Source organism: the organism of the source record quoted next, unplaced genomic scaffold (genome assembly GCF_019419815.1).
Source record: "Pyrus x bretschneideri cultivar Hongxiangsu unplaced genomic scaffold, Pyrus_bretschneideri_v1 Contig53, whole genome shotgun sequence".
Classification (NCBI taxonomy): Eukaryota; Viridiplantae; Streptophyta; class Magnoliopsida; order Rosales; family Rosaceae; genus Pyrus; species Pyrus x bretschneideri.
Window position 1 is genome coordinate 17,876 of NW_025999791.1, and position 15,966 is coordinate 33,841.

The 15,966-nt window shown below is 36.5% G+C and overlaps 1 protein-coding gene across 1 annotated transcript; it reads right to left on the bottom strand.

Moving 5' to 3' along the window:
- Nucleotides 1–3,464: 3,464 nt before the first annotated feature.
- LOC103941765 lies at nt 3,465–15,732 on the bottom strand. Its single transcript, XM_018646117.2, has 9 exons — nt 15,042–15,732; nt 9,644–10,754; nt 9,218–9,496; nt 8,129–9,100; nt 7,336–8,019; nt 6,305–7,219; nt 5,538–6,167; nt 4,783–5,403; nt 3,465–4,503 (listed from the first exon to the last, which is right to left on the bottom strand). Exons 1-9 carry the CDS (start codon nt 15,545–15,547, stop codon nt 3,967–3,969), a joined length of 6,255 nt encoding a protein of 2,084 aa, XP_018501633.2. The 5' UTR covers nt 15,548–15,732; the 3' UTR covers nt 3,465–3,966.
- Nucleotides 15,733–15,966: the final 234 nt, after the last annotated feature.

Sequence of the window (15,966 nt, forward strand, 5' to 3'; positions counted from 1 at the left end):
CTATTGTAAGCAAGAACATAAGGAACTCTAAAGAAGAGAAGATTGATCTCTAGACATCAACGTGGTGTATCTTGTTGAGAATGAGTCTCACATTGATGAGATGAATGACCTTGTATGAGCTTATAAGTAGGTTGAGCTATTCTTCATATTGTCAGTTGGTTTTATGATGGAATCTCAACTTTTTTCATGATATCGGAGCAGGTTGTCCCTCGTGTGAAGCCCAATTGTTACACATGCTTCACATCACCCGATTTGTGTTGTCCACATGTTAGGCTTGCCACACGTGAGATGGCGTGTTGAGAATGAATCTCACATTGATGAGAGAATGGACCTTGCATGGGTTTATAAGAGGTTGGGTTACTCTTCATATTGCCAATTGGTTTTATGGTAGAACCTCAATTTTCTTCGTGATATTAGAGCAGATTGTCCCACATGTGAAGCCAAACGATCACACGCACTCCACGTCACTACGTTGTGTTGTCCACGTGTTAAAGTTTAAAAATTTGCCACACGTGAGAGGGCTTGTTAAGAATGAGTCCCACATTGATGGGATGATGGATCATGCATGAGCTTATAAGTAAGTTAAGAAACTCTTCATATTATCAATTGATTTAATGATGGAATCTCAACTTTCTTCGTACCTTTGCCTCAGACTAATATAAATATAATTTTACTAGTTATGGTTTTACGATAGTAGATGTTTGAAACTTGGTCGAATCGATTATAGGTCCTCTTCCGCAATCTTCACTCGTTAACATGAGATCCGATAGAATTGTCATGCGATCACTGCTTAATGACCTCTTAATAACCGTTTAATGATGTCTTAATGATCTCTGAACTTTCAGTCGCAGTAATCCTTATTTGTTTACATGTGGTGCCAAAGCCGACGTCTTAAATTCATCTGAAAGAAATATTTCCTTTATTTCTTATTTCTGCTGCATGAATTGTTCTCCGCCAATATTGATCATATATTTAATAATGAAAGATGATTGAACAAGTGAATCATTTTATATGGTAAAATATCTTCCTTCAGTTGGGTGGCATGAATTTCAACTCGTCAAGAGAAGATGAAATGGTCTATAGTTGTTTAATTAGATGACATTAGAAGTAATTTTAATCTAGGCTTTTTATATTAGCATCTCATAAAATGTTAAATGCATTTCATATTAAAATTTAATATTAAATGATTTATTTATCCTACTATGTAATAACAATTTTGACCTTATTAGGTTTAAAAAACATAAAAATTTTCTAAATACACCCCAAATCATTTTTAACGTATTATGTATCTTCTTCAACCATCAAAATCTCTCCGACCCTCCATTGTTGAACAAAACCCTAACAAATGAAACTACGAACATGTTGATTGAGAAATTATTTTTGATGAATGAAATACGAAATTGATTTTTAGGAAACTTCAAATGAGATAAGACTTCATATTTTTTATTGTTTTAGTGATTTTGAAGACATCGATAATTATTTAATCTTACTTTTGCTGCGTTATTCAAGTTTCTATATTCGTATTCATCTTTTAGGGATCACAGAGATTACATGAAGAATTAAACATCTAAAATTACCACCAAATATTAAAATTAGACGACATGGGTTCTAATGGTGGAATTGAAAACAATCCACATATGCTTTAAATCCGAGGTAGCATCTTTTGTCAAAATTCCAGTTGGCATTTTTTGTCCAAATTAAAAGAGATTTGAGAAATGTGTGGGGTGTATAAAAAATATGGGGTGCATGTAGAAAATGTAAGGTATGTTGAGAATGTGAGATGTGAGGGTATTATGGGGAAATAAGTGGGGTGTATTAAGATAATTTTTCATTGAAAAAGCAAATGTGAGGTGTATTAAGTATGTGGGGTTTATTCAACAATTTATGGGGTGTTAATATAATAAGCCTTTAGTGTAATGCTAAAAATTGTTAATCAATCTCGTGGTTAACTCAATTGGAGGTTCTTAGTAATGTCATTAGATGAGCTTGGGTTTCAATATTTGTGTAGTTGCCCGAACAAATTCCTCTTCATATACAAAGTACAAGAGATTTTTCAGTGTGACAGGAACACGGGGTAGTACACCATGTGTTACTATACAAATGATGAGATATGTGTGTTAAAAAGTTAATAACTTAAAAAATAAAATTTTCCACTATTATATAAAAACATGTGGTATATCACTCATGTTCCAGTCATAATGAAAAATTTCTTGACAGAGAGAGGTGGTACAAGACTCGAGACAGAGGCATGTAGAAATTCAGTATTTTCCAAATGATAACCCATAGTTTATGGTGCCGTGCAAGCTTTGGTTAATTTGATGACGGTTTTTGTTTGTGAGGAAAGTCTGTCTCTGTATTTGATCACAATGAAACAAAACATGTTTGATTGGTATTTAAAATCATTTGCTATTGAGTCTGGTGTTGAAGATCAACACCAACCCAATTGGTATTTATGTTGAAGTGTAATCTTGCCTTGGCCCAAGATAGATCCAGCCCATGGACAAAGAAAGATCCATACACGTGCTAGAGAATTCTAGCAAAGTTCAAGTTGGGGGAAGAGTCTAGAAGAATGGTGAGGTTTCCACCAACATGAAAGATTTGTGTAGATAATTCTAGCTTAGGAAGTTAGTGGAATTATCTACATATCTCTAGCATGATGTTTCCATGCTTCTCCAAGGTTCCATCCATGCCTATAAAAGGAGAAGGCATTCACACCATTTGTAACCAACCAACCAAGAAATCAAGAAGTAGTAGTAGGCAACCAAGTGAGAGTGAGAAGCAAGAATAGTCTTGTAGGAGTGTGAGTGATCTAGAGTTTGTCTATAGAAAGTGATTGAGTGTCATTGCTTCTAAAGTTGTGTCCTTGTGAGTGTTGTAATATTTTGTGAGTTAATACAAGTAATTTGTTTACTTGTTTTGTCTCTCCAACATTTGTGTTAGAATTGTGTACTTTAAAGTTTTTTCCCAACATCTGGACCATGCAATCATCGAACACTAACTCAGTTTGTTTCGATACGAGTCTTCAGCTCGCCAACATCCGGTATGTCCAAATTTGTTCCTTTTTTATTTAATCATTTGCATAATTAATTCGTGTTGATTTTTCCGTAATTTTGATTTAGAAGAAGAAATATATTCAAGGCTTTCGTATTGAGTATATTTTACACTGCCGGTCCAAAGCTCGAATAAATTAGGAGGGAGGAGGAGTCAAATAGTTGATAGCCGCCACTCCATTTTTCATGTCTAATCTCTATGATTCCGTATTGAGTTTTGTCAAGCCCTAATGATGAATTAAACATAGGAGGCTGCGTTGTTGCATTTTAACATGAAGTTGACAATTAACTAGCTGAGACCAGATGAATAAAAAGGGAAGGCATTGCCAAGGTAGAAAAATTTGCTGAGTAACGAAATAAATTGATGGGGAGAAGTTGCGCTTTCAATTCGGGTGCTTAAGGTGATGCAGGGAGGAAAACAATGAGATGTTTATTGAAATATCAAGCACAACTATGACCCAATGAACATATAGAGAACTAGTCCTTGTTTACATAAACTCATTCAAAATGCATAATTTGTTTCTTCCTTAACGATTCTAGCCTTTTAATAGGCCCAACAACAAGATAGTTAAGCACTAACACAACTTCCTAGTCCACTAGAACATAAGAAATAATTATCACCAAGTCTCAATCCTACCATCTAATTAAAAACACAATATTCCAAATACTTGATTACTATAGATATTAACTAGATTTGAAAACTTAATGGACCATCCTGAATATCAAGATCCGTAATTAATCAACCTCCTTAATGCACTGCATCATAGGGGGAGCATATCCGCTCTAGCCAATGTAGCTACACCCATGCCTGCGGAAGGGGAGAAGTTATTAGTGACATTGACAAGCCTTTCTTTATTGGTGAGGTTCCTCAATGCTGCTTTGTGAGTTCTACTACATGATCATATCTGTCTCACCCTTATGAGGGTGTTTGCTTATTTTTCCCTTTCTTATCGCTCAATGACGTCATATACTGCAATATGGCCCGAGTAAACTCTTCTTCATCATGCTGGTACAGTAGGCGGAGACCACACCTATGGACACTGAAGGCCTCGTGATCGCTTACGACTGAAGCTTCTAGGGAACTGCATTCATTCAACTGATCTGAAAACCACACTCGTGGTATGTAGGATACCCAAACGAATCCTCCAAGATGCAACCACATGAATTCTTCTTTGCTTGTGCAGTAGTGATGCAGAGAATTCCCTTTGTCCGTTTCAAAATGACAACTGAGGTTGTGAGAAATTGCTGGGATGTCCAATTTGTCAATCTCGGAAGTCAGATGCTCCAGGATTGCAAAGTTTGCACATACAGCCAATCCTAGCCAATTACTGTCCATGTTTAGATTTTGTGGCAGACTGATTGTTAGCGAGTAGTCAGTGCTTTGATGGCCAAACCACTCTAGATCTATGTTTGAAGGGAGACATGAATTGTATACAGAGAAACGATCGAAGTCCTGTAAAGGAGGAGAGACAAGGAGTCAGATATGCAGATATATGTACATGTGTATATAATGCAGTTTGACTATGTGCAAGATGTCTTGTCTTTGACGAGCGAGAGGATGTCCTGCACATAGAATTTCTGGGATCAAAGTTGAAGAGAATTAAGTAGAAATGAGATTTTCTTAATGCGTAAGAGGATGTCCTGCACATAGAATTTCTGCGAATAGTTCAGGTGTGTATATAAATATATATGTGTGTGTGTAGAGAGCGAGAGAGTATAAAGAAAATCGTACCCATTTCCTGTGACTCGGCTTTACTAATCTTTCAAGGGGAGGTTTCGTAATGTAGCTGCTACATCTACTAGATGATTCCGAGTTACCCTCAGCGCATTGCTTATTTTTTCCTTTCTTATCTGACAACATCATATTGTGAGATAAGGCCTCCTCAAACTCTTCCTGATCATGCTGATATACAAGGCGTAGGCCACAACTATGCACATTACATGCTTCATGATCGCTTGCAATTGAAGCATTCACGATACTGCATCCATTCAACTGATCCGAAAACGACGCTCGTGGTATATAAGATACCCAAATGAATCCCCCGAAATATAACCACTGGAATTCTTCATTGGTGGTGCAGTAGTAATGGATAGGTTCTATTGTACCTATTTCTGATTCCAAAACACACGTCAGATGGTGGGGAATATCTCGATTCAAATTGAATAGCTCAGCAGTTGGATTTTCCCCAACGGAGAAGTAAGCACATAGAGCCAATCCCTTCCAATTAGTGTCACTATACAAATTTGGTGGTAGTGGAACTCTTACTGAGGAACCATTGCTCTGATCCCCAAACCACTCTAGACTGATGCTTGAAGGGAAACAAGAATTATAGATCGAATGACAGTCAAAAATCTGTAGAGGATAGACAAGGTGTGAGATATACGTTTAAATATATATATATATATGTGTGTGTGTGTGTGTGTGTGTGTATATGTGTGTGTGTGTGTGTGTGTGTGAGAGAGAGAGAGAGAGAGAGGGAACTCTACCCATTTCTTATCACTGGGCTGCTCTGATTTCTCAAGAGGAGGATTTACAATGTCGACTCCTGTAATACTTGATGATCCTACCTCACAGTCCTGGTGTTGTTTTTCTTCCCCTTCATTAATATCAGACAAGGAAGTCATGCAGTGCATTATGGTCTCCTTGAGCCCTTCTTCATCTTCCAGATATATAAGACGGAGCCCGCAACTCTGCACACCCAAGCTTCCACAATCGCTTACAATTGAAGCCTCCAGGTGCCCTCCTTCATTTAACTGATTCGAAAACCAACATCGTGGTATGTAGGACAACCAAATGAATCCTCCCATACGATTCAACCACTTGAATTCTTGGTTGGTGGTGCAAAAGCCATGGAGAGATTCCAGAGAACCTTTATCAGTCCCTAAAATACATGTAAGATTGTGAGAAATATCGATATCCAAATTTTCATGGTCGGTAGTTGAATGGTCGAGGACTGAAAAGTATGCACACAAAGCTAGTCCTCTCCAATTGGTGTCTTCACATAGATTTGGTGGTAGGGAGACTTTTACAGAGTAATCTCTGCTTTTACCCGCAAACCAGTCTATAATCTCATTGGGAGGGAAGCAAGAATTATATATCAAGTCACGGTCGAAGTCCTGCAAAACATAAGAGATAGGATAGATGAATATTTATACATACATATATATATATATATAGGTATATATATAAATACACACACACACACACACATACACAGACAGAGAGAGCGCAAAAACTCAAGCTATAATTTTACCAGGAGCCGACTCTGATCCAAGCTTATATTGTTGTCATGACCATGAGAAGGAGCAATCTTCTGTAGTAGAAAGTCGTAATTACTTCCACTTGTTTTCCGGCTCTGATCCAAGCTTATGTTCTTGGCAAGACCATTAGAAAGAACAATATCCCGTAGTATAGAGTAATTACCTCCTATTGCTTCATCGTGCCAAGCTGATGCTCTCTTTCTTTCGTGTTGAGATTCCTCAGCAGAATAAGTTTCTCCACGAAAATCAATTGGCATGAAACGAGGACAAACTTCGCTCACTGAGCTGTGCTCCGTGGATTTGGCTGCTTCAAGAAAATTCATTAACATACTTGTACATCCCAAACTAATTCCATTATATTTCTTGGTATCTGTAAAATCACCAGTTCCGTAGTAAACAGGCCGACCCGTTGTGGTTGTGCAATGGGTTATTGTATGGATTAACCCTTTCAAGTCTTGGTCGTATACTAGACGCATCCCGCACATTTCAACCTTCACACCTGGAGTTCTACATCCAAATAAAGCTTGAATGAAACGACACCGATTCAAGCGTTCCGCAAAACGTACTCGTGGTATATGAACAATAAGGAGTCGATGTGACCCCACATTGTCATCCAACGGGGAAACTAACATTAAGCGATGCATCAGTGCTTCCACACCCGCAGCTTCAATAGGTGTATACAAATGACACTCATAGTAAATGCGGCTACGTTGAACACCTTGAGGCAGACTGCAAACAACATATAGAGAAAGTCCCGCCCATTTCTCATCATTATGCAGATACGGAGGTAGAGTTAAGTTGACCGTGCATGCAGACGTAGTGCTCTGTTCACTGAACCACTCTAATTTTTCTCGTCGAGAAAAAATAAAACCATAATCGTGGATATTTGGAAGGCCCCTCCGCAATCCCTATACATGCATACACACTCATGATATCACTAATCAAGTTGTCAGTTTTGTTGTGTGCGTATGAGAGAGAGAGAGAGAGAGAGAGAGAGAGAGAGAGAGAGAGAGAGAGAGAGTACCTCAAATAGTTTTTCAAGCAATGACACTATGTTTCTTCTCAATTGACCTACAATGGGAGTTGAACTAGTAGTTTCTTCTCTTTGTAATTCTTGTTGAATTTGAACCCCACTTGTCGACGGAACACTTCTCATACCATCTTCGTTTTCGTCTTCTTCTTCAGGCTGATGGCCGTTACTGAAATTTTTATTGTGCTTAATCAATTTCCTGACAAATGTGGTCACGTGTTCCGAGTTTATTTGACTCGCCCCACACTCTGTCACTTTTACTTCTGGGCTATCAGGTGTAATCAAAGCTCGGATGAAGCGTTTATTTGAACATTCTTCAAGGTCACTTCGCGGTATATACAACCAATGTATAAATGGTCCAGTGAAATCAAGATCACCGTAATTAAGCACTTGGGGAAGTTCATGAGGATCTTCAGTTGTATAGAGATCAATGCGGAAATTGCGAGTGAGGTTTGATTGCGATTTCTCATCAAGTTCTGGCTCATCTTCCAAATTATCATGCTTCTGTGTACCTACACAGACAAAACATAGAGCAAGTCCCATCCATTTACTTATACCATCAACATCACGAGGCAGTGGGATTGTTACAGTGGATTCAGTACTCTGACGGCTCAACCATGCTGGAATTTTATTTGATCGATAAGAATATTGTAACATAGTACTGCGATGAATTGCATCCTGTAAAATAGAAGCGAGATAAGTAAAAAAAAAAAAAAAAAAAAAAAAACAGCTAATTAGAAAGGTGGATGGAGAGAGAGAGAGAGAGAGAGAGAGAGAGAGAGAGGACCTCAAAGAGTGTTTGATAGGACTCCCTCAAAAGATATTTAGGCGGTAGCCAATACGCCTGACCTTTGGTTTTATCACTTCGGCGATCTATAAAACTAAATCCAGCAGCAGGTGAATTCCATACCATTATTTTATCTGAATGTGCTCCCTCCAACAAGGGACAATTATGTGCCCTTACCCATCTTATACTAAATGGAAGTTTCGGCCATGACTGAAGCTTGCTACAGTCATCCAATACAAGTTCTCCAAGTTGAGAAAGTTGAGAGATGCTTTCAGGTACTTCACTTATAGCAGTCCCGCCAGCATAAAGCTCCTGTAAACATTCTAAGCTCCCCAAGTTCTCTGGCAACTCGTCAAGATTCGAACACCCTGAGAGGTTGAGAATTTGAAGTAATGTCAAACTAGTACAAATGGTTGCTGGCAAACTGCAAAGGTTTTTGCAATATCTGAGATAAAGCTCGCTAAGCCTGGTCAGATCCTTGATTGATGCTGGTAGCTGTTTTATAGCTGTCCCGCTTGCATCAAGCTCCTGTAAACATTTTAAACAACCAAGGTTTTCTGGCAACTCTTCAAGATTCGCACACCCTGAGATGGTCAAAGTTTGAAGGGATGTCAAACTAGTACAAATGATGTCAGGCAGACTCAAAAGGTTCTTGCAGTCTTTGAGATTGAGCACAATAAGTCCGGTCAGATGCTTGATTGATGTCGGTAGCACTTCTATAGCTGTCCCCTCTAAATGCAGTTCCCTTAATTGTTTCATGTCTTCTCCAATCTCCGGAAGCTTTTCAAGTCTGGAACATCCCGAAAGAATGAAAGTCGTAAGAGATCTCAAGTTGATTATATCGGGAACCTCGGACAAGCTTGTGCAACCTTTAAGGATTAGCTGCTCAAGGTTTGGGACTTCGCCGAAGTCGGGGGTCTCGATCAGCTTTTCACAATCAGTAAGGTTGAGTATTACCAACGTTTCCAAAGGCTGTAAAGAAGGGAGGAAAATGCATATGTTTGAGTATAAGTAGCATTCTCCAAAAGCCTTAAATTTGTCAAATAAATTCAGCAATAAGAAATGCATGGAGTATATAAACATTATTACCTTCTCAAATTCCTCCCATAATTTCTCTATTTTGCTTCGAGGCAAGTGCAGTTCAACAAGGTTTTCGGGTTCAAAACTTGAAGGCAGCAATTTTAAAGGATATTCATGCCATTCCAAGAACCTTAACTCATCTGAAAGAGACTCCAGGCATCCAGAAAATATCACATTGTGAATTTTCAACAGTTTTAGATCGTCCATGTTTGAGAATGTGTCTTTCTTCAAGTGCACTTTCTCTTGCTTAGGCGAGCTTAAGAAAATGCCTTTAACAGCATCTGTCCCCTAATAGCCATTGGAAAAAAAACACAACATTGAAAATCCAATTAAAAAAAATCAAATTCTAATAAAGTATGTATCTTACCCCTAAAATTATAACTAGACAACTTTTTAATCGAGATAAAAACATGGGCATTTCACTAAACTACTCACCTTATATTTCTTTATTACATGAAGGGCATCTGTGCAAAGCCACAATCTGCTGCGTTTTCCCCTCTCTTCATTTTCTCCACGAACAATTTCTCTGCCCACTTTTTGTAGTAAATCATGCATCCACAATTTTCCTCCTATGATGCTTACCAAATTTTTCTCGCGGAGAATATTTATATTGATACCTGGATGGTAGCCACAACTTTCAAATATCTTTTTTACCCGACAAACATCCTCCCCATTGAAGAAACATGCAACGTCCAAAAACATTTTCTTCTGTTCTGGAATCGTTAATCCCTCATAACCTAATTTAAGAGTACCAATAATTCTCTCCTCGCCACAATAATTATGATCTTTCAAAGAAGCCAACATACTGGACCATTCTTCCTCACTTCTTTCCAGGAGGGAGGAACCCAACACTTCAAGAGCCAAAGGAAGACCATCACATTGATCTACAAATTCATAAGACAATTTCTCATAGCCATTTATAGGACGATCCTCGTTGAAAGCTTTCCGGCAGAAGAGAAGAAGAGCTTCCTTGTCAGTAAGTTTCTCAACCGTGTATAGTAATTTTGGCTTATACTTTGTCAACAGCTTTTCATCTGTTGTGGTTATAATGATTCTGCTACCCTTACCAAACCGGTTATAAAAATCTTTGCCATCCTTTCCAGCTACAGCTTCTATTTGTTCTAATTTATCCACGTTGTCGAGAATTATCAGAACCCGTTTGCTGCACAATCTCTTACTTATCACTTCGTTGACATTCATCGTAGTTACTTTTCTACCCAACAAGTGAACACAAAGTTCTTCTTGGATGGGAAATGGACTTTGTTTAGATATCTCTCCAACCTTAGAAATGAAACTGAAAGCTTCAAATTGATTGCGAATTCTTTGAGAAAGAGCTTTTGCAATGGTACTCTTACCAACCCCTGGCATCCCACAAATCCCAATCATACAAACTTCTTCCGACCCTATAGACGAACTCATGGATTCGATTTTATCCACTTGAACCGTACCAACGAAGTCCTTTAGATCATCTGAGAACGTATGCTTTGTGTTATTCAATTCACCGAAAATACGTTCAACTATCTGTCCAATCGGTTGTGTCTCGTATCTGCCAAACAGTTGACGCATAATGTTAAGTATTTGGGATCAGTAAAATATGGGTTAAAACATGCTTGTTAAGAGGTTACAATCATTTAGTTTCTCAGGATACAGTTTTTGGGCATTAAATAATTTTACAATCACTTAGCATGTATTCAAATATAAGACAAGCATGGGTTGATGATCTATCTGTGTATCTGTAGGTTTTGGTTTTTAGCTTTCATATTTGAGTTGAGTGTAAATATATCGTTGAATCATATATAAAGTGCCTTTTCCTTGTTGGTGAATTAAGATGCATTTTCTAAACAAGGAAAGAGAGAAAAATAAGTATATAAAAATACCTACAAAAAATTGGGAAGGATAGTTCTATGTCTTCAAAGTTTAAATGTTTCTGATCTGAACCCCATTAAATCTCATATGGGTACCAATTTTAAGGAAATGAAGCATGACATATAAGTTGTTTGGCCTTAAAGATTCTTGACCAAATGTAACTTCTATTGATGCAAATTAAGGACCATTTTTTTTGGACTAAGATGCAACCCATTTGGTTTAGTTTAAAAGTGGCACATTGCTGTGTACTAAAAAATGATGGTTAGATGTTTACTTCTTGCTAAAATAGTTCTGGATTTCATTAACTTCTATATGAGATGGTTTTTGTTGTGTTTTATATTCTATGGTTTTTGTTGTGTTTTATATTCTAAGCTCAAATATGAAATATCTTGCAGCGTAGAATTTTAGGCACAAGAAAGATAATCACGGTTGCTCAAGGTACACATTAGTAAAATTTCAGGCTCGTTTGTCTTATTAATTTGCAATGTTGTCTATTTGCATGTCACTGTAATTCAAATTAATCTTTTAAGGAAATACATTACAGATTGAATTCTGATGGTTTTATCAAGTTGACACAAATCAATGAATTTTTTTGACAGATTACGGATTTTGATGTAAGTTTCAGAAACGATTGATATAATGACCATCAAATTACCTTAATTTTTATAATGCTATTCATTAATGTGTCTACTTATAAACCTGGACATATAATGATTATTGGATGTGTATTTATTTAGGCGTTTTGAACTTTAATTCTTGAAGAAGATTAAAATTTAATAAAAATTTGGTGTTAGATTGGATATTGATTTTAGTCATATAATGTGTACTTAATTCAAATTTATATTATTATTTTTTAATATTTAATGGATATCTTATTTAATGTATTACATAAAATTTTAAATTTAATAATATGCACATTTTAATTCATTAATTTGATTTAACTTCCTCTAATTAGTGTACCTAAATGTCTGTATCATAATATATTTTACTAAATTAGTGTATCGAGATTTCTGCAACTAAATATATGTACTGAATTAGTGGCACATAAGAAAATATGCAAAAACATAAGTGTACACGAAAATTCTTTACCTAAATATATGATACTAAACTAGTGTACCAAAATGCCGGTACCTAAAGATATTATACTACAATAGTGTACCGAAATGTTTGTATCTAAATATATTGTAAAGAATTAGTGGCACACAAGAAAATATGCAAAAATATAAGTGTATAAAAATCTCTACGAAAATATTTTCTTATATAAGATACTTACCATAATGAAAATTAAAATTTATAATATTTTCATAAAATTTAATTTGTGAACAGCATAAAATTATAAATAAAAAAGAGAGATATTGACTACATATGCTGGCATTAAATAGAGTCTAGGAACTAAAATCAATTTTTAATCTTGTGTAAGACATTTTCTAAACTTCATCTTATTTAAGGATTAAAATCTAGTTTACTAATTTATTTATGGTGATTTTATTATTAACCCGTGTTTAGTAAGAAGTTTATGTTGCCAATTTTTGTTGTTTAACATTTAATGAAATTTGTTCTCATTCCATTTGCTACAATTTGTAGCTTATGCCATAAGGAACGTTAGGTTATTATTTTGATATGTGCTTCACTTATTTGTTTTGTGTATGTTTGTGAAAGTCTTTTAGACATCAAGGCTTCAATTTTGAAGCTATAAGAAGACTGTTTTAGAATCATAAAAGAACAAATTGTGAATGTGGGTACAAATTTCAGTTTGATATAGTGCTGAAAATGGCCAGTAATTATGATGGTCGAACAATTTCATATTGGTATTACGCATTTATATAAGTTCGTCCTGAATTACTGAGTTGTGAAGGTTTTAATGCAGCTGCTAGTTAAAGTGCTCATAAGTTTTAAATTTTGCACTTCGTTAAGGTTCACGGCATTGGCAGAAGTACATAAAAGTTATTAGCTGCATTGGACTATGTTTTAAAATTTTAATTTGCTTAAATGATTTCATGGCAGTAAAGGAGGCATCAAATGTTTACAGCTGATTGGTTTTACCGTTTATGAGCTTTCGCTCGAAGCATAATGCATTCTTGTAAAGATTGATAATTAAGGAGGACCCTGGAGTGAATGAACTGATATACATTCGGGTCTTTGCTCTTCACTAGTAATAACTTTATGATGTATGTTACATGGAGCTTATTTGTGTGATTGTAAAGTTTAATGGGTGATTTAAGTTAATTAACCTAAATAATCCCAAAACGAGTAAACTTTATTTGACAGAAAGATATGGGAAGCTTATCTTACTTAAATTCATTGCCCAATAAAGTAATCTTGCTCAAATTCCATTGAATCTTTTCTTGGATTAATTGTTTGACCTAGTGTTGCCTAATAAGTCTTTACACTTTGAGTCCAAATTACAATCTATTAGGGATTGGACTTGGTGGACCAATCTTATTGGATGAAAACTCTAATGATATCGATGATGGATAGTTAATAAGTTCACTAGGGTTTTGCCTATAAATATAAATCTAAAGAGAAATGGACAAATGACACTGGCTTTGTGATCATTTTCAGAGCCTGAACTTTTTGGTAAGTTTTTTTTTAAACTTCATTTCACTATTTTTTTTTCTTTTTAATTGCTTTTTTTTTTATTCACAATGAAAATCTTCGGCAAATAAGGCTAACTAGGAAGCGAAGCAGTATCTTCGTCACTCCGGTGCTCAGCTCCTCACTTACCGGGTTGATGAACAGTGTGTGAAGGGTTCACTTTTCTATGAAGTCAACGCCTATCAGGATAGGCATGCCAATTATGGCAGTCAGGTGGTTGATAATATTTATGTAAGTATTCCGTTCAAGAATTTAATTTCAAATTTCATTACACTTAAAAATTTTAAAAATTATGATCAATAATTTTAATTGGTTTCTCTTTTTTTGGTAGGCTTCTATGTCACAAAAGGAGGATGAGTATCTAGCCAACCTCTCCTAGCAGCAACCGAACACGATCACGAAGAAAATAGATGGCAATCGATCGAAATTGTAGATGGTTGGAAAGATGATCGACCCATTGATGAAAATGATGGAGATGGATATGGAGGAAACAGGTGATGTGGAATTAAGATGGTAGGATCAAAAGGAAAATAGGGCAGCATAGTGATGATAGCAGGAGGAAAAGAACCACAAGGAAACAGGGAAGATAAGCAAGCAAATAACAAGAAGAAAAGGAAAAGAAAAAAATAAAAAACCATGGGACTGCCACCGACCCTAGCCACAGCTAGAGCCGGCGGTGACGTGAATCTTCAAAGATTGGATGCACTCACACAAAGGGGAGAAGAACTCTCACATACGGAGAGAGAGGCTCTCACAAACGGAGACAAAAATATAGGATGAGTGACCACTAGGACGTAAATTTCTAGAAAATAGAACTTTGGCCGGCGAAATAGTAGAAAATTCGTCAGGCAAAATTGTAAAATTTTCGTCGTTTAGGATACCATTCTAGCTCATCAATAGGTCTTACCAACAAAATATTGTCGTCTTACCAACAAAATATTGTCGTCGGACAATTAGATTCGTTAGCCCAAATTGGTCAACGCACTTGGCTCGACAAAGTTTCAAAATTTGTCGAGCAAACGTTTATGCGACAGGTTTTATCTGATGAATTTGTGTAGGACAGAACATTAGGCGATGAAACCTTATTTGGCTAGCAGAAATCCCTTCATCTGGAAAGAGGGTGTTTTTCTTGTAGTGTTCGTTTCTCCTTTTCATCATATACTTTTCCTATATCTTAAAGATAAAAAATTAAACCGAACCAAATAGTTACCAAATGAGCTATATTTTTGCAAGTTTCAAAATTGAAAATAGCTACCAAAAACTAAAAACCGAAAATTCAAATAGTTGCCAAACGAACATCAAGAAAAACATATATTGAAATGAGAAATTTTCAACCTAAACAAATGAAATACAAAATAGAAGCACCACATACCTATAATGTCTTAGATCAAATCCTGAAAGTTCGGCTATTGTAGTCAGTGAACTCTTCCACCTTGTCACCTTCTCTGTTTCTCCTTCGAAATCTTTTTCATGTTTAGCAAACGCCTCTTCAAAACAAACTCCGGTCTGTTTTCGGACTTCCGACGGTGTCACGTCATAGAATACCGGCAGAATCAGTCTAGACTCATCGTTGGCCGCAAGTTCAACCATACTTGCAAGTTCATCCAGGCACCATGTGGAGGTTGCGTAGTTTCTGGAAAGAACAACAACGAAAATTTGCGATTCTGCGATTGCGTTGGTGAGTTCCCTTGAGATGGGTTTTCCGCTCTCGAGTTGTTCTTCATCCCTGAAAGTGTGGATCCCGTCTCGAACTAGAGCATTGTACAAATGGTCAGTGAAACCTTTCCGAGTGTCCAAACCTCTAAAACTCACGAAAACCTCGTATTTCAGTGGACGGGGCAAAGTTGACGAGGTTTTGGTGGTCATGGGATCAGCCATCGGAGACTAATCACCAGTAACCAAACTGGTAGTTAATGGAAGCTTTGGCAAGTTGTTGCTTAAAAGCGTTTGCAGAACTAGCTTGGTATAGCTGCGAAGAATCACCAGTAAAGGGACTCAGAACCGCAATATAAGGACATCAACTTCTATGACACGAGTAGTTACGAGTACATTGTACATCTGCATCATTAAATTAAGAGATATTAATTGCTTTGTCCCTTGAACTTTTTAAATTAGCCAATCTCCCCCTTGAACTTTAATGTTAGCCGATTACTCCTTAAACTGTTATAAATAGCCAATTCCTCATTTGGCGTTAGATTTTAAAAACTTTCATTCAATTTTTCATCCATCCAATGTTTCATCATTTTTGCTCTCATACAGTTATCATGTGTTGTTTTCGTAATCAAGATGAATGAAAA